Genomic DNA, 27,932 nt, shown 5'->3' with positions numbered 1-27,932 from the left:
TACATTTTCTTATTGAAAGGCCCTGGAGATTTGGAGGTCCTTCATTATCATAGCATAGCCTTACCTATCCTGACTGATACACACATTTTGGTAATATTGGTATTAACTCTCTAGAAAGCTTGTACCAATTTGCTTTGATTAATCGTGTCTGAGAGCACCCATTTCCTCATAACTTTGAGCACACTGGGTAGTAACCTTTCTCAACCTGAGAGGTGATAATGGGATTTCAATGTTGTATTAATTTGTACTTTTTAAAAATTCACACTGAGGGGCAGCATTTTTTTCATTTGTCTGCCACTTCATTTCTTCTTTTGTAAACTGACTGTTCACGTCCTTTTCCCAATTTCCTATTGATTTACAAAAACTGTTTACTTATTAAAGATAGTGACCCTTTGTCTGTATGTATGTTGCACAATTTCCCCCAATTTTCTCTGACCAATTCAGTTTGTTTACATTGTATTTGATGTCTAAAAGTTAAAAGTTTACTGTAGTCAAACGTATTGATCTTTTTGATTTCTGCTTTAGCTGCTTACCTTCCCCAAGATTATAAAACTATTCACCATTTTGGAATCCTTTTAAACCAGTACAGGATGTGCAGAAACCTGGGAGAACTATATGCCTACATGGCCTTTTAGCACGCATCAACAGAACTATAATGATTTCCTTCTCTCTTGTAGGAAAAATGACTGCTTCTAAGGGGTCCCTGAAGGCCCCATCTGGATGGGTTAATGAGAGGAAACAGAAAAAATGACCTGGTCCTGCCTTCAAAGAAGGAGTTCAGAGAAACTCTACATCAGCTTTGCCCAGAGGAAACTATCATTCCTTGCAGACACAGCACGCCTGGCCTTTGGGTCACTCATCTCTGCTTCTAAAGGTGCTAATTAAGAGTGGAATGACCAAGGGCAGGTCAATATGATAACTTGGATTGTCTGTTTGTTTGTTTTTAATACTACAGTTTCCAGGGCTCATCCCTGGAGATTTTGATTCAATCCATTTGTGACTGGGGCTGGGAATCTGTATTTTTTTTTTTTTTTAATCTTTCTGGGATATTTGGCAGATGAGTTGGGTTTGGGAACCACTTGCCCAGAGCAATCCATTAAGGTTATGAGAAGAATTACCAAAGTATGTCATACTGGCTGTGTGTCAGATGATTTTTCTTGCATGTGTAGGAGGGTACATTATTGTAGTCAAGGCTTTTTGGATGCCTACTTTGATATTCTGATGAATTATTAAATGACTCTTCTATCTGGTCCCTCCTCCTCCTGTCCTTCTTCTCAACCGCCTGAAGTTTGTGAATTAACTTTTGGAGCCAAATGAGTTAGGTCAGAAGAGAACGCCAATTTATTTGAGCACACTTGTGTCACCAGAGCTCTGAAGAAAGATGTGCCAGCATTTACCATCATTGAAGAACACCAACTATTTTCCATGGGTGGGCTTTAAGCTGAACTTAGCCGTGTGCAAAACTGAGGACGACACCATAAACTACAGGTTCTGTGGGTTTCGGAGTGTGAACAAATGCAGGCATGCCTGGGTACCAGTTTTGCCGACCGTGGCAAACCCTTTTGTTACCTGCCATCAAACAACCTTCTCAAAGGCCAGCAGAGGAGGGGGAGAGTGAGCCTCGAGTTTCTCCCCTGCAGAACCGGGCAGAATGAGGCCTCAGAGTGCAGAGGAGAAGGGTGGGGGGTAGGGAAGTGGCAGGTGGGAGGGAGACCTGCAATCACAGCATCGCTCCAGGGAAAGCTGTCTTTTCAAGCTGCTTGGAAATGGTCTGCTTTCCATTTACAGTTCCACTGGGGGAGACAAACCAGTACTAAAAGCTGGCCCAGAGACCAATGTGCAGAGGCCCTCACAGAACAACTGAAGCCGCCTCAGGTAGGCACTGGCATTAAAGACTGCCTCAGCCACCCCATTCCCTGCTTGGCTGATGGGCAACGGTGGTAAGCAGGGGCCTTTCGGCTGTGAAGACACATTCTTGGGGAATGCAGCACCAACCTGGACGTACGGTGTTGATATCAAGATCCCTGAAGAATGTATATTTTCTGCCCACAGAAAATTAATCTTGGAGGAGTATCCAACCCCTAAGAAAATGGGGTCTGACTGAAGGCATGGCCTGCAGGCAATTAGTCCAGGTGGTTTTGGGTTCTTTCAGTGAATGTCCCCTTTTGTCTGGTAGAACATCTGTCTTGCTCCATGTCTCACTCATGGTGAGACTTTTTCCCCAGCAGGGAATCCACATATCTGGAGTTCATCTCTCTGGCTGTTCTTTTGCCGTCTGACATCTTCTCTGTGTTGCCATGGGAGGAGGAGGAAGTGAGTCAGGGAAGGGAGGCTAGAATTGGAATATCCTGGATGTAAGAGGTGGGGAATGTCACATGGGGAGGTACCTCTTGACTTCCAGATAATAAACAGTCACTGTTCTAGAAATGTCTCCAGTAAAGCTGGGAGATAGGAAAGGGAAAGGAGGACGATGCTTTAGAATCCATCGTCATTCTCAGTGAAAGTCAGAGTGCTTGAAAACTGGGTTGGTCCACTGTCTCCAAATCTAATTCAAAGTTTTTGGGTTTGGTAAAAGTCAGGCCATGTTTTGCCAAACATTTTTTCCCCTAATTTCAAAGCCCCTGTGTATTTAAAGGGAAATTTAATCCACATGTTTCTGATTCATTTACACTTAACTCATCAAAATATTGTTTTGTAAGAGCCATTTGATGTCCAAGAAGCCTCAGGAACCTTTTTTTATGAGTCTTAAAAAAATTTCTTCTGAAAAACAGGAAGTTATGTTTTGCCAATAGTAAATGAACTTGAACCTCAAAAGGCTCAAGTTTGCTTCAGTGTTCACCAGGTTCCAATTGGTTCTGAACTTGGCTAAAGACCTCAGCTCTCCTCCCTCGAAACACACATTGTCTCAGCAGAATGGTTTAGAAAAAGGTTTTTCCCAGTCAAAGCGTATTTGTTCTCTGAACAAGAAGACCTAAGGTGAGAACTGTCACACTGTTCTGATTTGTTAACTCTAGAACAGAGAACAGAAAAGCAGCTGCTGGCGTTGGCTGAGCATCTAACTTGGTCTCCTAAATCAATCATAAAAGACAACACTTTTCTAGGTCAGAAATGACCCACAATGCAAGAGAGTGTCCTGAGAGACAGTGAGGTATTCAAGTAGAGGTGGCGTAACTGTCAGGGAGATCGTGAAAGGAATTCCTGTATTGTGTAGGACACTGGGCCAAAATATCTCTAAGGGCTCTTTCCACCTGTAAAACTCTTTGCATTATTAATGGTATCATTTGCATAGAGGAGTGATACCATAGGACCTTTTGAATTCAATATGATAATATAAATGCAAATTATGGGCAAGATGCTTGGCACATAGTAAGTGTTCAATACACACTGGAGTGCAGGAGTTGTGTTAATAGACACTTTATTTGGGTTATTCTACTGGTAAGTTTATACTTTCTCACCTAATCCCTAATTTGACAAAGGTTATATATTTTCAGAGTATCGGTCAAGATTGAATAGTGTTAAGTCAACATACCCACTCTGGGACATTTCTGTGACCTTGACCTCGTTGGCCACAAAAAAATTAGGTGAATCACCAGTGCTTCCTCATGACAGTTGTGGAGAATGAGGGGGCACAGGAAGGGCACATGGCTTCCCAGAGAGACGGCGCAGAGATACTTCTCTCCTTGTGCCCACCTGTCTGGGGCACTTGACACCCACTGACATGGAGGAGACCTGCAACCTCAGCCAGTGCAGTGCATCCATTCAGGGTTTTCTTTCTTAATAGGAACAAGAAGACCTTCACCCCAATCATTATCATTAGGGTCTTGTATGGAATGGACTTAGTAAAGTCTTCTTTCTCCCTTCCCTTCCTTCCCTCCTTCTTTCCTTTCTTCCTTCCTTCCCTCCTTCCTTCCTAATAAGGAGAAGGAGGAATGGCACTGACAGAAGCATAGTAGCATCATTTCCCCAGAGAGGTCTGGAATAACTCCCCATAGGAAGTAGGGGAGAGCTGATGATGTAGAGAATAGTGAATCTAGATGCCTTTGGTAACTTGCCTGAGACCTCATGCTAGTGCATGGTACAATTCTTAACCACTCCATCATACCACTTCCTTCTGGCGGATGAGGTGATATCAAAGGTGAAGGAAGCTAGAACTGTAAGTCAGCAGTAATGTCTTACTGCCCCATTTCTGCATTCATTCATTCATTCATTCATTCATTCATTCATTCATCAAATATTTTCTGAGATCTTCTGTATGCCAGTTGCTATATTAGACACCAAGAATATAAAAACAAATGAGACACTGGCCTTAGTTCATGGTATACGCAGAATATTAGTGACGACTTCCGTGAGAACCTAAAGACCTTCAGGATGAACACGGATGAGAGCAGGTGGGAGCCCTCTGTGAAGACACTCAAGGTCTCTTAGGCCCATGCTATTGACATTTCCCCCCCTGAGTCTTCAGACGATAGTATAAAGGCCACAAACTGATGTGCTTCCCCAAAGAGACAAAAGGTGCCAAGAATAATTTTTCTGTCCTGAAGCTGGGGGTCCACCTTTTGGGTGGTTACCTCAGGGCCAGGGAGGAGACAAGGAATACAATGTTTCCTTGTGTGGTGATCAGATAACTTCAGGCCAAGGCCGTAAAGCAGTCACTCTCTGTCAGGTATTGGATGGAGCTTCCTGTTGAGCAAAAGGGATGTTGAAAACCTCTGGCCTCTGCCCAAACCAGCCTCCTCTCATCCACAATAGGTACTTGTATCTACAGACAAGACAACTGGCCCCTGGCCCCCTATGCTCAGAGTGATTCTTTGAAAAATCTTATCATGATAAATTATTTGGCTTGGCTCCTCTCTCATCAAGGAAGGGGAAGGAGCGTCTGTTGTAACCTGACCACTGGGGCTCTTTGTGCTATCCACTGCCCTTGATCAGGCCCCTGATGGGCCGGTTGGAATGAAGGTCTGGCTGGAGGCACTTGCTGACTCCTCCCCCCTCCTCCATACCCCCCCCCCCCCACCCAAGGGTTTCTTTGCATTAAGAGAAAGAATTCTCCTTTTCCAGGGCTGCCTACTCTGCTCCTTAAACAGGAAATGATGTAAGAAAGCCAAATATGGTCTGAACAGTTTTGCTTTAGGCTGTTGTTAAGTTTTTACCTTACAATCCTCATGTTTAAAATATTTGATCGGCCAAACTTTATTTATTGATAATTTATTTTTCCTGTCGTTTTAAAGACAACTCCAACGACAACCAGTGCTTCAGATCCAAAAAGAGAAGGATAGCCACACATTCCCACGCTGAGTTGTTGTAGGTCCAGCCCCCTAAAACAGGAAGCCTAGATTTTATTTAACTTCTTAACCCTTAAAATAGCTGAAAAGATTTTTGAAATATTGAAAATGTCTCTAAAGCTGGCATGACTACATTCAGGCACTCCTTTCATCCTGGGGACCCCAGTTTGGGACACACTGGTCTGGGGCTAAGTGTTTAGTGGTATATCTCTCCCGCATGTGTCTTAGAAATGTCGACTTATTTCCTCAAGCTCTGCTGGTGGATCATAGAAACAGATTCTATATGTCTCCCCGTGGTTCAGCCAGAGGCACACAGAACAGTCTCTCAGGCATTATCAACTGGTACAGACAAGATGCTCAATGAAAATTTGTTGAATGAAGAAGCGAATGAACAAATGGCATGTATTTTTAGGAACGTTTTATGAATAAATCCTCTAAATGTGAGAAAAGGGTTTACTTGGCGAAAAAGCTATTTATCAGAGATCATTTGAAACGCGTGAAGAGCAGGTAGTGTGAGTGATTCCAGAGGCAGTTTTCAGGAAGTGTTGAAGAAGCCCCAAATGGCATGGAATTCTAGGAGGGGCCCACAGCCGGAAGCCCCGTGAGTGGCTTTCTGTGCCATCTGTGTAAAAACTTACTTGTGGTGGCTCGTGCAGTGAGCGTAAATCCTCAGTTTGTCCCGGATCACTCGGCCTGGCCGTGGCTTCCGCTGGAGCCCCGCCACGTGCACGGCCAACACTTTGGGGCCGATCAGGCGCTTGTAAAGCAGAGAGAGCCAGTAGTCCTGAGGAGAACAGAGGCAGAGAGTCAGGGAACGACACATGAATATGCATGACAAACACACAGGCCAGACAGTATTTCTTAGCAGGAGTACAGTGAATCTGGACCAATGTGGCTGTAACAAATGAAGTGCTTACTTATCCTGGGTTGACAGTGAAGCCCGCACTAAAGTGCCCTTTTTCAACTGACCAGATAGGGAAATGGAGGTGAGGCAGACCCAGAGCAGGTCCAAACAAACGAATGAAAGTTTTTCACAAATGAAATGACAACCAGTTGGGGCCCTAAGTCTTCAACTTTCTTTTGCTATGACCGTACTTGCATACTGGTTTATGGTGTCTATTTAATTGTAGAATGGAAGATTTCCAATTTTTAGGACTGCCACCAATATGAGAATCCAAAATGTCATCCTCCAGATATTGTCACTGAAGATGACCAGTGCAGTGCGAGGGAGATGAGCTTCTCCAGGCAGGAGACTGGAGTCCTGGATTCCAGAGTCAGAAACGCAAAGAGAAGAATGTTTGCCAACCATAGTGCTAATTCTGGGGCATCCTCAGAAATTCTAAAGTAAAAAGAATAATTCTAAACTCAAAAGAATGTGATGCTTTTAACTATTCCAGGATCCATTTGGAACTGAATAATAACTATTCAATCTGTCATCCATACATATTTTTGAACTTACAAAAGCCTATTCACCACCTTAATTTGTATTTTATTTGCTATTATCATATCTCATTTTTGTATTTGATACAAATATAAAATTTGCATTTGTATTGTATAAGCGCTTATCACTTATTATGGGGTAATGACTTCAGTGTTTATAACTCATAACACAGGGCTTCCTAATTTGTCCAGGGGCTTTCCCCCTCCCCCAGTTCTGGAATTCAGTGAACATTCTATTCAGTGCCTGCTATTCAAGGTCTTAAAGACATCACCCATGTCTTCTCAGCCTTCATCTTTCCAGGTAGAAGCCTGTCAATAATCTTTTTATTTATTTATTCTGTAGCCATCTATAACATCAGCTGCTTAAAAATGTCTGGTGAATTGCATAGATCAGAACAAAGTCTCAAAGCTCCTTTGTCACCAGAATAGCTCTAAATCTGTCCTAATCATGAGCTCTAAACTTTGCCGGACCATTTACCTTAATTAATTTTAAATGGCCTTAGGATGGCTTTTAAATACAGTCTCCTAATATTTAAATTGGCAAATATTTAATCATTGTCAATCATACAGATGAAGAAAATCTCATTGGCTCAGTTGTCTCTTATTACAATTTCTGTGTTTTTGATTATTACTCTGTGACATGTTTATCACAGTCACCCATATTTCCAATGGGATGTCCACCTTTTTCTTACTGATTTGTAACATATCTTTTAATATTAATGGTAAGAATCCTTTAGAATATATATGGAGCAAATATTCTGTCCAAGTTTGTAGTTTGCCTTTTATCACTTTTCATGAATTTTTTTTACATGGAAAATTTTAAAAATTTTTATAGGAAAATATATCAATCTTTTTCTCTTGATTCGTTCCTTTTTATTTTTTTATTAAAAAGTCCTTTCTCACACAAGTTTCAGATAAATATTCACTTACATTTTTCTAGTTCTTTTTATATTATCATTTTAAAATTTAACCTTTTAGTCATTGAAAAATATTTTGGTGTATTGTACTAGCTTTATTATTTTCTGAATAATTTACTGGTTGTTGTAGCATCATATAGGGAATAACCTGTCCCTAAGCCCATCATCTTTATCACATACCAAGTTTCATATATATATATATATATATATATATATATATATATATATATATATAATACATTATATAATATATGGAATTATTACATATACTATATTTATAATTATATAATTACATATATCATATGTATTTTATTTTAATATATTTACATTTATATGTAGCTATGTATTATATATTATTTTATATTAATATAAATATGTATTATATATTATATGCTATATTATGTTATATAGTATATAATACATATTATATACTATTAACACATATATACATATTATATACTATTAACACATATAACACATATATTATATACTATTAACACATATAGTATATAATACATATTATATACTATATAATATTATATCATATTAAATATATGAATATCATATATCTTTTATGTTATGTATATAATATACTGATAAGAAATGTTATATTTATATACAATTCTGTGTCTGGATCTTCTATTCTCTTCTAATGAACTCTCCATTTCTATATCAGTTTCACATCATTTTAATGATTATAATTTACATTTTAGTATCTACAGGTTCAAGTCCATTTCATTATTTTTCTTTCTTTGTTCAAACTTTCCTTAATTAGTCATATCAATTTATTTTCCCAAATAAACTCTGAAATCACTTTTTTTGTAGTGTTTGTTGTTCCAGAGAAGTTTGAGGGTAGCCTCAATTTTATTCTATGTTTGGTTAGCCTGTTTATTTTCTATCTTTTGTGTTCTGCTAGGATGCTTATAGGAGTCATGTTTTTATCCTTGATTGATATTTGAACTCTTACCAGGAATGTGTCAACGTGGGTTTCTGCATTAATTTTCTGGTATTTGGGAGTGCTTTTGATAAAAAATACTAAGGCATATCTTCAACCTGCGAGAATGTATTTTTATATATAACTTTAGTCTTATTTCTTTCTGTTTGCTCCAATCTCTGCTTTGGGCGAGTCTGTTAGATCTCCATGTTCAATTCTGCACATATGTCATCTCTTTTATCATTGTGTTTTAATACTTTTGTTTTTCCTTGTCAAGAGGATGTCTCAGCTTAGTCCTGGACATTGCATACCCATTTTCTCCAGGATCATTTCTGTCATTTACTATGTCCCATGAGTATTTTAATTGTTATTACAATTTTAGTTTCCATGTAATCTTTTTTTGTCTCATTTAGCTTACCTGATTGACACTCATTAATTTTCCCCCCATTTTAAGTGTACTATGTATATATCTCCCACATACAGGAGACTATATGTAACTTACGTGACAGTTCTGAAGCACATCAGAAACCATCATCCACCTTAAAAGCTACCATAACACCCACACTGTTGCATCTGGTTATACAATTCTTCCCTTTCCCATTTTTCTGCTTTTCATTCCCTTGCTTTATATTTTAGTTTTATTCTAAGCAATATATTATTTAACTTGTTAGCTTTTAAAGAGTGGTGCCATGCTGTATATAATTTTCTGTGACTTACTTTTCTCACTTAACATTATGCTTCTAGGATTCATCCAGGTTGTTATACATACTTACAGTTCATTCATTTTCAATGCTGTATGCTTCTTTGTGTGAACATACTACAGTTTATTTATCCATTCTTCTGCTGATGGATATCTGGGTTGGGTCCAGATTTTTGCTATTATGAACAATGTGGCTTTCCACATTCTTGTTCCTATTTCCCAAGACATGGGTGAAGAAATCTGGAAAAGCATTCCTCCTACTGATTGGAAACCAGCAGCAGCCTTGTCACTTCTGTGCTTCTTAGAAATTATATACTATATAATACATATTAAATATATGTAAATATATGAATGTATCATATGTCTTTTATGTTATGTATATCGTAATTTACAGACTTTATCACAGATTTATTGAATCAGAATCTCCATACGTGGGAGCCCAAAATTGCATGGCTCTCCCGGTGATTCTGCTGCTCATTCAAGTTAGAGAAACACTATTCTAGGGTAATACCTAAGAGTGGAATTGCTGTGTGCTACACAGGTATACAAATATTCAACTTTGTAGGATAATGCTAAATTGTTTTCCAAAGTCATTACAATGACTCCAGCTTATGCTTCCTTCAAGCAGTGTCTGTAGGAGTTCCCTTTGATACACATCCTTGCCAACACGTTATTTTCAGACCACTTAACTTTTGCTAGTGGGCATAAAATGTCTAGCTCTTTTTGTATATTCAGAAGTCCTCCCTCATGTCTAGTTCATAAAGATATTTCATACTTTAAAACTTGTAATTCTTTTTTCATTAAGTCTTTAATCAATCTGGAATTGATCTGAAGTACGGGACGAGGTAAGTATCTAATTTCGTTTTCCACATGAATAGTGAATTATACCAGCATCATTTATTAAATAGTCTCTTCTTTCGTGACTGCAGCACCCTCTGCATTATATATCAAACTCCCATATATTCATGGGTGTGTGTCTGAGCTCTCTATTCTGTCCCATTTTTCTGTCCCGAACAAATACACACTGTTTTAATTACCATTGTTTTATATGTGCCTTGAAATCTGGTAGACAAGTTCTCCTGTCTCATCCTTTAGGAAGGGCTTTGCTAATGTTGGAACTTCACTCAGTCACAGACACTTCAGAATCAGATTATCAAGTATCTAAACAAAACCTACGGCGGCTTTGGAATTTCATTGAATTCACAGATCAAATGAAGAGAATTTACTTTCTTTTTTATATTACATCTTCCTATCAAGAAATATGAAAGGAACTGAAAACTAAATTCCTTCCAGTCAGGCATCTTTCTTCCCTCCCTCTTTCTCTCCCTTCCCCTCTCCCTCCTTTCTCTTCTTCCTTCTTTTGAAAGCGGAAGTTCATAATCATGTAATTTTTTTCTATTAAGAAAGTATTCTTGATCATTTATAATGAAAACAAATCTGGAGAAGAAAACATGGAAACCTTCTCAATTCAGTGACTGAAATCAGAAAACATTTTCTTTTTACAAGATTTCTATTCACCGTTTAGTAGTGAGCATAGCAATAAAGATAATCCAGTGTTAAGCTATACATTTGCTCCGTTGGCAGATTCACTGACTTTCCTTTTCTAGAGAAAGCACTTTCAAAGTGCTTCTACATCTCTTTCCTCCCTGCCTATCATTTTGGCATTGTGTGAAAACTATTTGTGATGGATCTCTTCACTTCCCCTTCCCAAGGTGTACATGAATGGACAAAAAGCCTTCATTTCTGCGCTCCACCCCAAATCTCCTCCCCCCCCACCCCCAGAACTCAAGGATACATGAGCCCAGGTAAAGTATGTGATCCAGGCAATAGCTGTGTATTTCTCTGATGCTGTAGGCAAATGTTTGCTTTTCATTTTTTAAAAATATCTGTTCATATTTAGGTCGTATATATTGTTTAAGCACTCCTACATTTGTAATAAAATTGTGGGTATAGGTATGTAAGCAATAGGTTGACAAACACAAAATTTAGGATAACGGTTCCCTTAAGTGGGGCAAGAGGAATCCAGGGGATGGGATATGAGAGCACTTACAGGTTGATGGGAGTTATCGGCAATGTTTTAGTTTTGGGCCTGGGCTGATGTGTTATTTTGCTTTAAAAGCAACATGTAGGTCTAGACAATCTTTTGAATGTGTCAAATAATATATCAAAAAGATAACAAAGAATAATTAGATAACAAAGATAATAAAAGATAACAAAGAATAATGATGTCTGCATTGTTTATCAGAGCTTCCTTTCTGAAGGTGACAGCATTGAGCCACCCATACGCTGGCATCTCTTTTATCCAAAGAGAGATGGGTCTATGGTGACTTGTTCTTGGTTTATCATCTCTTCCCTCGGGAGAATGAAGTATTTTGGCTGGTAAGTCAGTTGATAATAGGTTAAAAACCAAGTGGGATATGAAATTTTCACCTTTATTTAGCTCTGTGCACCATTTTCAGACTCCTCTCTCACCTTGTTCTTCTCCCAGTTCCCTATTTATCCTTCTGTTTTGAAAACTCCATCCTCCCTCTCTCACGGTCCTTAATCTCTCCCTCATGTAAACCAGCTTTGAGCTGACAAATTATATTTCCTCTCTTCTTACCTCCCTCCCTTCTTCTTCTTTTTCACTCTTTATTTTACCATGAACATGTGCCATTTATATAATAATAATTAAAATTAAACAAATAAAGTTATCTCTAGGTATCTCTCAAGGAAATGATATAAAAAAGCAGAAAAAAATTATGCATAAAACACATAGGAAAGAAAAAAGAATGCACATACATCTCCAACAACAACAAAAAAGGACATTGTATGAAAGATGGACTATAATGAGAAGTTTTCATACAATAAGAGTCATCAAGAAGGTATCTCTCCAGAGAAATCCAAAACTCTAATTCAAAAAAATGTATGCACCCCTCCATTTATTGCAGCACTATACACAATAGCCAAGACATGGAAACAACCGAAATGCCCATGGTAGACGACTGGATTAAGAAACTGTGGTGCATTTATACAATGGAGTATTACGCAGCCATAAAGAAGAAGGAAATATTACCGTTTGCAACAATATGGATGGACCTAGAGAACATTATGTTAAATGAAATAAGTCAGACAAAGAAAGACAAATACCATATGATCTCACTTATATGTGGAATCTAAAGAAAAGAATAAATGAATGAACTAATCAGAAACAGTCAGAGACATAGAGGGAAAACTGAGGGGTGCTAGATGGGAGGGGGTGGGGATAAGGGGGAAGGTGAGGGGAATAGAAAGCACAGTCAGTAACCACAAGATTGTCACGGGGATATGAAAGTCAATTTGGGGAATGTAATCAATAATGTTGTAAAGATTTTGTAGGGTATCCGATGGACTCTTGTCTCATTAGGGAGACCACCTCAGGGATGATGTAGATGCCTGATCACTGCACTGTACACCTGAAGCTGAAGCTGAATAATAACGAATGTCAACTATAATTATATATATATATATATATATATATATATATATATATATATATATATATATATATGGTTACAAGAAGCGGAGTACAGCATTAGGAATAGAGACAGTGGAAATGTAATGGCTCTGTGTGATGTCAGAGGGATGGTGGATGGGGGAGGGGGGTTATCACTGTGTGAGGGATATAAATGATAAATGTCTAACTATTACATTGTTTTGTGCACCTGAAACGAATAAAAAAAAAAAGAAGGAAGGCAAACATAATGGCTTTTTACATCAATAATAAAATAATCCAAAGCAAGGAATGACTGCAATTTTCAAGGGACAATGAGAGACACAGACAGACATTCTTTAAGTGTATCAGACATGAGAAGAGGTTGAAGAAAAATAGTGTCCATTTATTAGTTGGAGAGGGAAAACTAATAACAGATGACACTAAAAAGACAGAGGTTTTAAATCTTTTCTTTTTCTTTAGTATTTGTCAAAAAGTCAATTGTTGTCTGAAAGGTAGACAATGCAGTATATGGAGTAGGTTGAACCAAAATAAATGGGAAAAGAGAAAGAAACTGACGGAGGGTCGCAGAATTTACTGGATTAATCGCTGAACCATGTATTCCTCAAGGTCTAAGATTGCTTACCCATTCCTACAGCCTGTGCCTTGCAGAACGCCTGGCCTATAGGATGTGTTAGAACTCAATTACAGAATGTGTTCCATGTTTAAGGTTCTGTGCTGGCATTCGGGATACAGTGGGGAATAAGACAAATATAGTCCTTGCCATCATGAAGTTTATAATCTATCAAGTAAGACAGTCCTTAAGCTAATGAATGAGTTAGGCAATTAGTTAATTTTGATACTGCTAATGGTAATGGAGGAATCTATGAGACCTAACAGAAGATGTGACCCAGTCTGGGGGTAAGGGTAGTCGGGGAATGCGTGTCTCATGGCGTGACATTTAAGATTCGAGAAAAAGAAGGTGGGGATAGGAAATGTCTTGGGCAAGAGAAAGAACTTTTGCAAACGCTCTGAGCTAGGAAAGAGTTTGGAATGTTTGAGAATCTGAAAGCAGGCCAGTTTAGCGTGGAGCTGCTTCTGCGAAGTCTGCACGTCCTGAAGTATGACAACAAAGGGACAAGTGAATACAAAGTGAGAATGGTAGGTCCAGTTCATGCAGACCTCAGGATTTGAGACTTTGTCTTAAAACAAATGGGAAGTCACTGCAGAATTTTAAGAGAGAAAGTGACACTATTCAGTTTGCATTTAGCAAGTTGACTTTCACAGCTGTGCAGAAAATGGATTGGAAAAAACCATTTAGGAGGTTAGTTTAGAAGAAACATGATGATAGTTTGATTAAGTGGAGGAAATTAAATTAGAGAGAAGAAGAGGGATTTGAGAGATATTTGGGAAGTAAAATTGATTGGACATGGTGATTGATTGGATATAGGACATTAAACAGGATTTGTGGCTTTCTAAATACTCAAATCCTTAATTCCAGAGGATGGGATAGCTTTTGGCAGCACAGCAGAAAAAGCAGTATTTCCCTTCTCTCCTCAATCCACCTCCCTCTAACCCAACGCCCAGCCCACGAAAGCTCAGTGAGACCAAGTTCTGCCAGGGACAAGTAAAGAACATACCTAAAGAAAACAGAATCAAACAGAGTGATAGTAATAACCAACAAACCTGCATTGATTACGCCTTTCCTAATGTGTCCCTGAAATTTAGTTCTGAAGTTTCTTGTCATTTTTCAGTACATATGAATTCACTGCTTATTTTCGACATGATTTGTTTTTACCCACTTACTTCACGATTTGTCACATTTACTATTAATATTTTCACTAATAGAACTGGACCAAGGGGTCCTTGCTTTGGAGAGCTCTGGCATACTGTCAGCTGCACCCCTTTCCATGGGGTAAGAAGTCCACAGAGCCAAGGGCCCATGGCTCTTTGTGGATCACATTCTGAGTCCCCATGATACCGGAAAGCTCTGTTCAGATAGTCCTTAACTTGTTGGCAGGACCTGCATGGACCTCGACCTAGAGTCTGGCTTCCTGAGAGAGAAGCCGAGCTCAAGTGTGCACCACTAGGCTGGAAAGGTGCAAGGGGCAGCTATGGATGGAGGGTGAGCAGGGATCACGCCAACACTGCATGGTCATGAGACCCTCGATGATACACTACAGAACTCGGGGTGGGAAGGGTTCTGGGCTGAGGCCCAAGGCTCTGAGCAACCCAGTGAGAGCTGTGAATACATTCTTCCATTCTACAAGCACACATTAGAAGCCTGGAAAGTTATTTATTATATCCAAACCTCAGTTTCTCTATAGAGGTTTAATGAGATAATATACCTGGAAACGTCTACCAGAGTGCCTGATATACAAGTATTTAATAAATGTTGCTTATTCTTTCCTTGATTCCTTGAAAGATTTTTTTAGCCTCATGAAAATAGTTATATTATAGCATGTACACAATTATGGTCTAAGTTGCCCCAAAACATAACTGGTGTGTGTATGTGTGTGTGTGTGCACGCGCGCGCGTGCACACGTGTGCATGTATTGGAAAGGTTAAAGACCTGACTATGGAAATTTTGCAGTTGCTAAAAATTGTATTTGAGAAGACTATCTAACGATGTTAAATATGTTTATTATAGTGTATGCAGTCTCTAAAATAGGGTGCTCTGATTTTGGGGGGAGAATAAGTGTCTCTCTGTGCCGTAAAACTTGAACGTACACGTGTAAAGGAAAACAGTCGTTATCTCTGTGTAGTACCACTCTCCTTCTAGTTCCTTGAAAGGCCCATTCTCCCACACCTCTGGGCCTTGGGAAATGTTCTTCCCTGCCTGGAGCATTTCCTCCACCACACTCTGCCTGGCTGACTCTCATTCTCTGGGTTTCTGCCTAAGTGACACTTCCTTTAAGACGCCTCCTGAAGTCCTCAGTCCTGACTGGGGCTTCTCTTGTAAGTGGTCTTGTGGGTCCTGTGGTCCCTCCCTCTTAGTAGTTTTCATATAGTGCTAATTGCCTCTTTACTTGTGTGTATTCTCCACTTGACTCTTCACGGACGTTAGGGTCCATGTTTGCTCATAACAATGACAATGACCATTTCTTGAGGGCTTAATATGTGCTTCACATGCATCAGCTCACTGAATTCATGAAACAATCCCATGAGGAAGCACTGTTATTTGCCCGTTTTACAGGTGAGCATACTGAGGCTCAGACATACAGCGCAATGTACCTAAGTGATAGAGTCGTAGCTCTCGCACCTCGCCCGGTGCCTAGATATGTAATATGTGCTTCGGAAATATTTGTTGAATGAATGAATGAATGTATTAAAATTATGTAGATAAATCTCACTTCTGCAGTTCTCTGAATCTATAATTAAAAAGTGCTGTTAGAATTACGAGTGCCAGCCTGATCAAATGGGTAATATATCAATATGCAGCCAAAAGGGGGAAACATCTTATCTCACTGATTAGTGAACTCACTGTAAAGCTCCCATAAAAATTCAGAGCCACTGCTGTTGGAGATAAAAATCAGCCCCATCCTCTCTCCTCCTCTGAATGTTTCTGTGAGAATCAGTGAAATAGAGGCCACACTTCACTGGCTGAATTAGGCAGAGGGAAAGGCAAGAGGTAAATGCACTCCTGCTTGCCTGAATGGCCCCCCTGTACCTCCAAAATGCCCTGTACCCCTCTTTGCTGAATTTTGAAGACCTGAGCAGAACCCGAGACCCACACTGTGAGAAAGGGCCTGGAATATGAAGAACTAACTTGGGACAAATGTAAGAATCAATTGAGCACTGCAGTGAAAAGAAAAGGAGCAGGCTGCCAAAATCTCAATTTTAAGTTGGGATTCAGCAAACAGAAAAGTAAGTGATAAGAAAAAATTCACTGGGTTTTCCCTAATTCTCTGAGAATCTATGAAATAATATCCTACCCTCAGCTCCTGCTAATATTTGGTCTTTGACTACAGTTCCTGACACAGAGCTCCTAAATCTTGCGGAATTTCCTGCGTGACAGAAGCATCTTTTGTTCTAATGAGGTTACTCTGTTGGGCTTCTGGATGGGGGTTGGTCACCAGAGAGACCAAGCATGGTTAGAAGCTTGAAACTTTCAGCTCCCCCCCCCCCAGACCCCCACCCCCATCTTTGGACAGGGGAGAGGGGCTGTAAATTTCGTTAATAACTAATCATCCCTCTACGATCCCTCCACAAAGATCACAAAAGTACAGTGTTTGGAGAGCTTCTGGGTTGCTGAGCACATCATATGCCAGGAGGGTGGGACCCCCCAACTCTACAGGGACAGCAGCACCTATGCGCTTCTGTACCTCGCCCTGTGTACCTCTTCATCTGGCTGCCCATCTGCATCCTTTTCACATCCTTTAGCATCCAATAAACCAGTACACCTTAGTGTTTCCCTGAGTTCTGTGAGCTGTCCTAGCAAATTACCAAACCTCAGGAGGGACTCATGGGAACGCTGATTTATAGCAGGTTGTTGGTCAGCAGTAGCAAGGACACTCTAGGGCTCACGACTGGCGCCTGAAGTGGGGGCAGTCTTGTGGGACTGAGCCCTCAAGCTGTGGGATCTGATGCTGCTCCAGATAGGTAGTGTCAGAACTACCAACCTGAACTAATTGCAGGACGCCCAGCTAGTGCTGCATAGTTGGTTGGTCTGGGAAAAACCCCACATATCTGGCATTAGGAGTGTTGTGAGTGTGGCAGTAAAAGAAAAAAAACAGTGAGTTTTCCCTAAATAAAGTCTTGGTTCCAGGTACAGTTACTTTTTATCTGGATGCAGGGGAATATCCTAGGAATAACCCCTTCTCTAGAATCCCAGGATTCTGGGAGAAAATATACCATTTCCCTGATGCTAAAACCTAGAGCAGGGTCCCTCAGCCTCAGCACGATTGGTAGGTTGGGCCTGACGATTCTGTTGTGGAGGGCTGTGCTAGGATATTTAGCAGCATCCCTAAGGTAGATGAGACAGAACTCAAATAACTGGCCAATCACAAGAGAACAAGCAGAGGATAAAGTATAGATGGGACAAAAATGCAGGAACAAAATAGAAAAAGTAGCCCAAAAGGACAAAGGTTAAAAGTGAATAGTGGTACTTTTATGTAACAGTGGGGGGCACTTCCCTGTGTGCAACAAAGTCTTAGAGAATCAGGCCAGGGAGAGGGACAGAGAAGGGTCCTGCCTTCACTAGAAATGAATGCGTAGATAGTAGGAAGACTTTTGTCTACATACCATCAGCATCATCAGTCATCGTTTGCTGAGCACCTGTGATGTACTAGACACACAGAAATAACTAAGGCGCCGTCTCATGCTTTGAAGAGCTCAGTCTAATTGGCCAAAGCCAATACGGTCTCTCAGTAGAGTTTCTGAGCCGACTCTGAGGTCCCACCTCTCCTTCCTTCACTGACTCACCCTTTGGGTGTTGGTAGGCAGACACCGAAAGGTGTCACAGGGGGTGCAAGCCCCTGTAGGTTCGAATAGATCCTTTTCCTCCCCAAACTTGCCCTCTTTTACCACCAAAGACTTCCTCTACCAAAAGTATTGGTGCAAATCGTGAAAGTTAAGTGCACATGAGGGGCTTAGAGAAGAGGCTTTATAACCATGCATTGCTGGGCAGGCCACAGAAGCCGAGCTAGTGGAGGGATTTCTGGAAGGGCATTTGGAGAGAAATTGATTCATTCCTTTGCTCAGGGTGGCATCACGCTGGCATCTTCCTGATTACAAAGAGTAGAACTGAGTCTGTGAAGTCAGCCACAGACTTGATCACAGTTTTAACAGGCCAACACCAGGGTCCACCAGCCCCAGAGCAGACATTTTCTCCACAGCCTCTCTGATGAGCTGGGGGTGGGGAGAATTCAGAACACAAAAGTGAAGGTGGTCTCTACCCAGACAGCTCCAGGAAAGCCTGGGGAACATTGTGTTGCCCACAAGTTATTTTGCAGCTGCTTCAATTAAAGAATTAAACTATATCTGAGTAGCAGCAACATCCATGAGAGCCAAATTGGATTTCTCCTTGGAAAACAAGCTACAGACCACATCTTTATTGTGCAGACACTCATTAACAAATATGTAAAAAATACCCGTCAGAGAAAGATGTTTTCCTGCTTTGGAGGGTCGTTTTTTTAAAAAAGCATTTAATTCAATCTGGCACGCATGGCTGAACCTGAAATGGCTACAATGTGTAACTGCTGGGAAAGCATGACCAAAGCAGTTTTGTCTCTCAACCCACCCTCTGCAGGACAAATACATGCAGAACTCAACTGGGGTTAGGAGAAGGGGCTCGCTCCCTTTTCTTTTCCTGAACACTGGAAACGGGCTTTCTATGCTTGAGGCACTTCTAATTTCAGGGTCTTTCCTGAGGAAAAGAAATGCAGGCTGCAAATAACTAGGTTAGTCTCTCCCCTTGCTTCTAAGCAGAACTTAAATTGCTGGGCAGGCCACAACTTATAAACCCTAGGACCATCTACAGAGAGAATTTAAAAATGAATTTTCAGGAATTAGTCCCCCAAAACCTCATATTTCACTTTTTTAAGTGAAAAGTGTGGAATATGCTGTGCTTTTACGGGGTCCGCTAAGGCTGTCTGGACTCCAGAGCCTGCCCCACAAGGCCCGTATTCAAGTGAATCCAGGCCTCCCAGGAGAGTGGGTTTTAGGTGCAAGGTAAGAACCATACTTTATAATGGCATTTAGGATATTTTCATTGCTATCAGGCTTTATGTGATTCTAAAAGAATAATTAACTTTGCAGTCACCAAAATTAAGGGCATGTATATGCCAAAGCCAGCGCATGTGTGTAGAAATATGAATAAGACAAAGAATCAAGCTGGGGAGCGACAGAGAATCTTTGTTCCCCTCATATCTTATAACGGAAGCTGACAGATAACGTTGCTATTTACGAAAAGCAAAGACGTGTATGAGGTGTGCGAGGTACTTCTAGGATGTGAGAACACAGGTCCTGTGGAATGAAGCCCACCTCTACCAGGGAATCTGAAGAGGAGGAGATAGCGGCAGTAGAAAGAAAAGGCAAGAAGAAAGAAAAACACTGTACTCTACCCGGTGCCTTGAGCATAGTTCTTATTATGGTGCCTATTTTTGGTGATACCAAGTGAAGAGGAGGACAAAAATTAACTGGAAACTCACACTGCCCAACTGAGTCATTCCCAACAGAAACTATAGTAGAAGCAAAATTCACCAAGGTGGCTATCGATACAGTGGGACTTTTCGGGACTATGGCTCAGTTTTCCCTGTGGTGCTGCCTATGACCTGGGACTACATGTAGTTCCCTTGGTTGGGCACAGCACAGGACCATCGGAAAAGGTCTGTATTTTCACCCCATCCCTCGTCCTTACTATCCAGGGAGTAATTGAGGGTTAGAGACAAGAACTTTGGTGCAGGAACTTTGCCAATATACATTATTATTCTTAGTAAGTGCAAATGGGAAGCTACAGCACCAACTCAGACACTTTTGATACTTTCATGTGCAACTACCACATATTGGAACTCAATCAGTGCACACCTGAAGAGCTTCCTTTATGAGGTTTTACAGACTTTGCATAAGGAAATATTCGTTGCTGGCGAAGCTGGAAAGAACAACATCCTTGGCACAGAAACCCGGTATGAAATAGAAGAGAGACTCTCTGAAATGTACACAATTTTCAAAATTCCAAGGAAAAGTCCAATTCCAGAAAATTGCCAGCTGCAAAACAGCTTACTGAGCCCTGAATGGAGGCATTATTATAAATGTCATTACGTACTTTGATAATTTTGACATTTGCATAAATCTTGAATTGCACAAATTCTCCACACAAAATAAGCTGGATGAAAAATGTTATCCTAATTTTGCTCTGATCACCATTCCTTAGTTTTAAGTGAGAGTGATTGCTTTAAGTATATAAGTGGAACATTGAAAATGCATTTAAAAATTTCCCTTATGATTAGCAATTAGAGCCTATGTCATATAGGTTCACTACCTCGTCTCTCACTTCCACCTCAGTGAAGTTTTCTAATCAACTAGAATGAAAAATTGGCAGAGCTCCTTTCTATCTTTTCTACCCCCTTAGACAAAGATATAAACAACATTTTCAGATGTTCTGACAGAAACTGGACCAGAAAGTCCAGTAGGTTAGAGGCCTTTTATAATATAATAAGGGAGTTCTTTTGGCAGAGCCAAGGTCTGTCCACCTGCTTTCTTCCAACTACCGAATCCTATCACCCTTTCTCAGTGCCAGGGTCGGCTTATGGGCATGCACCCTGTGCAACTGCCTACGACCCCATGCTCAGAAGGGGCCTGCGCTCAAAAGAGCCCTGCACTTGGCTTAATGCTCTACTGTTGTAACCTTGAAATTCTTAATAATTTTGTTTGTGAACTGCTGTTTTGTACATGAAGTCTAAAGAGACAATGGGGCATACACTGAGCAGAGGAGATACGCACAACACATGTCTGCATGTCTGCAGTTCTTTGCTGTCCTATTAATGTATAGTGTTTGTGATGCCCCACGCACACAAAATTCTGGTATCCATGCTACGTGGGAGTTTGATGAGGCTCAAAGTGAGTGCAAGGTGAGTGCGTGTAAATGGGGAGTGGAGGGGCTGACAGCCTGGAGGCCACACTTTCTGTTCACACCAGAATGTGTTTTGACACAAGAAGAAGGCAATAGCATTCTAAGAAATATAAAAGAACCCTATCATGTCCTTTCTTCCTCATATTACTTCCCAGGATTAGCCAACCACTTTTGCTAAAAATGAAAACAGAATGAAAGGGAAAGATAGGGCGACCAATAGTCCCTTTTTCTTTCAGTCCTTCTTTACTTATCAGTAACCCAGTAACCAGAGAGTGTTGGTAGAATGTGCACATATCAAGAAGTGAAATAGGAAACAGTTGAGTTCATTTTGTGCTGTGTGCCCCTTGTCCTGGTAAGAACAAAATTCATATGCTCATACAAGCTATGAAATACAAATTGTATAATTTTGGTGATTTGCATACAACTTAAATGCTCTGATGTTTGCATTTAAGTTTCACATGCACAATATAAAGATGGAGGGCAAAATTTATGCTAATTATTTAAAGTTTTAATTTTTCTTTACTGAGAACAATATTAATAGCAAGTAAAAAATACCATAAGTCAGGAGAGAGACTGGTAGAAAGGAAAAAAGCTTTACATTTTAGTACCTTTCATGCCACTCTTTTGAAGCTGAGTGCCCACATGTTCATTTTGTATGGGGTCCTGCGAATTATGTAGGTGGCATGACGAGTTCTCACTCATCTCCACCACGCTATGGCACTGCAGTGTTCCCTTCTCCTTGTATATTTCACAGGCATATACTATCAAATAGGGTGGGAGAGACTTGCTGAGAAGACAGACCTAAGGGAGATCCAGAGTAGCTTTTTGACTATAGAAGGAAAAGCCGTAGAAGGAGAAGAAAAGATGGCTGCTGCTAACCAAGGGAAATGAACGATCTTCCTCTGGTGAAAATTGAGTCTGATGGGTGAGACCCACACGTTTCAGAGAAAGCAAAGCAGACCTGTGGGCTACTGTAGTGACCTGTATCTGCCTCTGTGGCCTCCGGAGCTCAGCCAGGCAGGGAGCGACACATGGGGCTGGGCTGGGCTGGGGAGTGTGTGAACTCAGAATGACGAGACTGGTAGAAAGATTCTTCAATATTTTACCTCCATAAAAGAATGCGGGGATTTGGCAGCATGAGGGAAGTAGTGTTGGCAGCTTTTAACACTGACTGTGAATAATGTTTCAACTTAAAATTTTTGATGTAACTCTCCAGTAAGAGCACTTTTACCATAGGTGCAAGCACAGTTCTATGAAGCGTTGTCTAAGATGTAATTTGCCAACATTACACACCCTTCGTCACCCCACAGCCAAGGGACAGGATGATTGCCATCATACCTCAGGCAAAAAGTCTACAGTCTCAGAAGCTCGTGTTTCTGCTATTTCTAGCCTTCTAGTATGGTTAGATGTGGAAAACAGTTAAGTGTGATACTTAAGGACCTGGGGGTTAGGGGAAGGTATAGGAGAAGACTGGGGACAAGGGGGAAAGTCAGCTCTCTGAGTACAGTGATTAGAAGTCAGGTCTAGATGGAATCTTTCTCTTTTACTGTGAGTTGGTGTTGGCACGGGGGATAGAGAAAATTATTGACCATTCTTACAAAGAACACTACAACTGAGGTGTGGCTGTGAAACAGAAATGTGCATAAGTCATATACACGTGTCGTTTCTCTCATAGCATAACAACAATCACATGTATCAGACGTATCAGATCGACTCTGATGTTTCATTTTGATGCCAACATTAAATTAAACTCTATAGTAGGAAGTTTAGCATTCATCCTGGGGAACCAGTCTCATTCCAAAACCGCATTTCCTTGGTTCACATTTCAGTGCCTGTGCTCAGGCAGCCTGGCCATCTGCTCGCTCATGACTTCAAAAGCAAATACGGAGAACACTGTTTCTGAGGGCCCTGGAGGCTAAAATACAGAACGTGGGCATCACTGAGTTTACAGATGACACTAATGGAAAGAAGGGTGGGCTAGGAATTCCAAATGGGAATAAATGTGGGGTAGAGGCCTGGTGAGAAAATCTTGAACATCAAAGTGAATGGTGGTGAAAGACTGCCTTTCTGTGGTCATGACTAGATTAGGATCAGGGCTTACTGGGGTTGGGTAGAAAGTTCTGGGCCCTAGCTCTCTGGAAGAGGACCTAGTGGTCAACTGCACTAATATCAGTTCAAGTCCCTTGTGAAGGTTTTCAGCCAGTCCACCCTTTCTTGGGGAGGGGTGGAAACATGTTTTCAGAACAGCTCAAACCCACTGGGGAGTTTGTACAGTGTTGATGTGATTTAGGATAATACTATCTGAGGGTTGGCATGAAAGGAGGTAAATGTAAAAAAATGGTTCCTCGCTTATCTTTACTTCCTTCCCATCCAGTCCATCCACATGTCCTCTCATTTCTACCTCCTGCTATATCTCTCCTCTGTCCCCTCTGCCCTCTGCAATGCCATCACCTTAGTCTGAGCCATCACAGTTTCTCATCTGGTCTGCCACAGCTTTCTTTCGAGGCCCCCTGCCTCCACTCTTTACAATCCATTTTCCACAGAGCAGTGGAAGTCATCCTCCTAAAACTTAAATCAGCTCCTATCAGTTCCCTGTTAAATACCTTCCCTTCACTGGCTCTCATTGCCCTTAGACTAAAATCCAAACTCCTTCTGGTGACCTGTGCACTCTGCATGATCTGGCTCCTGCGTAGCTCTCGTACGACTCTTCCCCTACCTCACCACACCTACCTTTCTTCTCTGTTCTATGAATCTTGCAGGCCCTGTGCCTTCTAAGGCCCCTGCACAACAGGACTGCCCCCAGCTCTTCTGGAGGCCGCCTCTTTCTCATCTTTCAGGTCTCCACCAGATTATCTCCAAATCTTTAATGTATTTCTCACAATCTGTAGTAATTATCTTATTTATCAGGTTACTTATTATTTGTCTCTCACCTAGATCGACTCTGAGCTTCTCGAGAGCAAGAGGCCACGTCTCTTTCCTCATAGCGATATTCCCAGCTCCTAGCACAAGTGTTAGCGCAAGGCAGGTGCTCAAAAAGTATCCATCGGAAAACTAAACTTGTCTCCCATTACAAGGCTACCGCAGTGTCCGGCATGCTTTAAAACTGGACCTCTGAATCCTATGGTTATTTCTGGGGAAGGTATCTGCAACCACAGAGCTCATGAAGGTAGCTGGGCGGTAAAATCAGCCATATTTCCCAGCTCACAAGTTGCTGATCTGAGGCCCTTCAGGGGTGAGACAGGTGAGGACTGCGCATGGTCAGGCGACCTCTGAACCTCTGCGTCTTCTAGTACAACGATGGTAGCTTTGGCAAAAGCATTTTCTTCTTTTGTGTACTTTCCACCTACATTTTTTATGCCTTGGAGAATGCTTCTAAATTTAGGATCGCCTACATTCTCATTAAGGTGGCTTTAACATCTGCCTTCTAAATCAAGAATGATGGTGAGACAGACAACAATTAAACGGTTCCTCATCCCTGACAGCCTCACAGCAGGCATTCTTCTCCTCAGCCCAGAGTCACTCATCACTCTCCCGCGTTTGTCTTCCCCTAGCCAGCTTGAGTTCATTTGACTGGCTTCGATTCAACACACTTAGGTTTTAAAAGCCGGGTATATGAGATATAATTCTATATACATTCTCTGAGTCATGTCATTTTTATCAAAAAAGCATATGATGCGAGTTTTAGAGGGCATTTCCAGAGGCAGAGCTGGAATTAAAAAAAAAAAAAAAGGTCGGAGAGCAAGAGGATGAACAGTACTTTGATCAACACTCATTCCCCAGGCCACATGGTGATTCCATCAGTAGAGCAAAGTGTGTGCAGATCAAACCATGAGAGCCAGTGTAGGACAGACACCCAATTAGTTATAATAACCTTTGACTGGTAAGTGAAAGGAGAGAACTATGGAAACGTGGACACCCAGAAGGAATTTGGGGACCAAACCATTCTGAGTTTCCCATCTGATGTGTCGGCTGGAAGTGTAGTCCCTTTAAGCGAGGTGCTGTGCATTCATTAGAACTCAGGAGCCAAGTGATTGGGAAGAAACAGCCCCAAATGAGATTTACAGTTACTGCAAATGAAAAAGGAAGGCTGTATATTTTTAAGAGAAAAAGCCATATAAATCTGACAGCTCCACCCCACTCACAGCAATTCCCAATCATCTCTAGCCAGACCACTCTATTTTCCTGACAGAGAATTGCACAGTGGGAAGACATCGTGAAAAATCGGTGGTAACAACCGCAGACCACTTACGGTACACCCTGGGCTCAGTTATGATGTCTTTGGGCCCATTCAGGGCAAGGTAGGTCACCTTCCATTTTACACACACACACACATACCAAATCCTTACTCAACCAACACATATACAGCAATAACCTCATATGCACAAGATGAATTATGCAGTAGATGCTTTGTTTCTCACCTTAAATTGCATTAAACTTTTCTGTCTGCTTTGAAACTTCTGAGTTATTGGTCTTAATAATACTACTATCCAGTTACTGCTTTTGTTTTTGTTGTGTTAAAAGAGACTAACAGGGATGAAAACAGAGTTTTTAAAAATTTTCCAGCTAAATCAGCAATATATTGATTGATAGTGATAGCTATCAACATTCACTATGCACTTACTCTTGACTCAGTAATTTTGTTGCTAGGTGTTTTTACTACAGACTTACAATAATACACAAAGACATCCGTAACCACTCATCTTCTTCATTTTTGTATCCACACCACCAATGTAGCTGGAGAAAACCACACCATCAGGCAAAAAGCTTTCACTTCTAAACATGATCCTATACTTCAAATGTGCTCTCAACGCGACCAGTAACCCTCTTATGTTTCTCTAGTTTCCTCATCAAGCTTGCTCTTCTATTCTCTGAGACAACTATTTTGCACATTTCTTTTCTGCTCAAATCCTCTTCTCCATTCACTTCCCTTCCTCTCAGCCACTTTGCCTTATGCTTCAAGCAATACAAGAAGCCATGATGTGGGAGCTCCTTTTCTTCCCGTCACCCAACCTATTCATGGTTGACTCTGTGCCCTACTCTTCCTGTAGAAGTCGGAAATGCTGTATCCCCCAGAGAAGGTTAGTCCCTGTCTGTCATCTCTCATCCTGTTTCTCTCCTGCATCATCAAACCTCATCTTGTCACCTGGCTTTAGGTATATTGACAAATTTATATCTTCAGTCCAAACATCTCCTTTGAGCTCCAGACTTTTGATTAATCTGCATACTTGATACTCCACTTGGATGTCTTCCAAGCATCTCAATATGTTCAAAGTGGACCCTTGATTTATCCTTCCCTCACAAACTTATTCTTCCCCTAGTCTTCCTCATGCAGGGAGTGGCTCTACCACTCATTAGCTGTCCAGGTTTCTCTTCTTCAGTCCCCACATTCACATCTGTTGTATCTTTTCAATATGTTTTGAATTTGTCTGTCTCTATAGCCACAAGCCTGGCCCAAACCATCCATCATCATCTTGCCTGCACTACTGAAACAGTTTCCTACCTGGCCTCATCCATATCTCATTACAATCTGTTCTGAGCCTTTTATATGTCTGTATCTATATCTGTATCTCTATTTCTATCTCTACCTCTCTATACCTATACCTAAATGTATACCTATACCTACACCTATATCTGTATATCTTTATCTATATATCTCTATCTCTATATATTTATATCACATTAGTTCCCCAAATAACATTCTCCAGCAGCTTCCAATAATACTTCAGATAAAACCCAAATTTCTTAACATGTCTTACAAGATACTTTATGATGGGTCTCTGCCTACTTCTCCAATGTTATTTCATGCCACTGTCTCTCATTCATCACCTGTTACCTACATTGGCTTCTTTTCAATTTCTTGAAAATACCAACTTCCTTTCCATCTAAGGCTTTGCAGTGCTTTTCCCTATGCCTGGAATGTTCTACTATCTCTGAGTCCCAATTTAAATGTCAGCTTCTCAAAAAGTCCTTCCCTGGCTCTACTGTTAGGTAAGTGTTCCCAGCTAACTCTACATTAGCATATTTTATTTCCCTCATAGCATTTATCACAATTTGTAATTATATATTTACTTCCTCATTTGTTCTCTACGTATTTGCTACCGTGTTTCCCCCAGAATAAGACCTAACCAGAAAATAAGCTCTAGCATGATTTTTCAGGATGACATCCTCTGAACATAAGCCCCAATGCGTCTTTAAGAGCAAAAATTAATATAAGATGTGGTTTTATTTTCGGGAAAACACGGTACTAGATCTCAAGCTCCACAAAGCAAAGGGTATTATTCAGATATGCATACCTAGCCCTTCCCACAGTATGTCACATATGGAGAGATCAATAAATATTGATGAATATTTGAGTAAATACCAGAATGCTAGTTATAGCATTGTTATAATAGCAAACTATGTAAACAACTTAAACGGCTGTTAATAAAGTGAAAGGTTATATAAATGATGGCGTATCCTTAGACTATTAATAGGTAGAACAGTTTGCACAGAGATAGAAAGCTGTCCAAGATATAAGTGAAAAAAGAAAACTGCAGGACATGGTATTTAAAAAGGTATATGCCACACATAAATATATTATTGCACATGCACGTGAAGTTTATGAAATTAACATGAAAAAGTCTTATATGAGAAGCT

General features: G+C 40.7%; 1 protein-coding gene across 1 annotated transcript in view; it reads right to left on the bottom strand.

The window, feature by feature from the left end:
- HPSE2 (heparanase 2 (inactive)) overlaps nt 1-27,932 on the bottom strand; it is a 530,253-nt gene that overhangs the window by 26,205 nt on the left and 476,116 nt on the right. Inside the window, exon 10 of the mRNA XM_074339233.1 lies at nt 5,921-6,066. Within this exon, the coding sequence (XP_074195334.1) occupies nt 5,921-6,066 (146 nt within the window). The remainder of the gene's footprint in view (nt 1-5,920; nt 6,067-27,932) is intronic.

The sequence above is a fragment of the Rhinolophus sinicus genome, linkage group LG07 (assembly GCF_036562045.2).
Source record: "Rhinolophus sinicus isolate RSC01 linkage group LG07, ASM3656204v1, whole genome shotgun sequence".
Lineage (NCBI taxonomy): Eukaryota > Metazoa > Chordata > Mammalia > Chiroptera > Rhinolophidae > Rhinolophus > Rhinolophus sinicus.
This window is presented reverse-complemented; position numbering and strand designations above follow the sequence as displayed.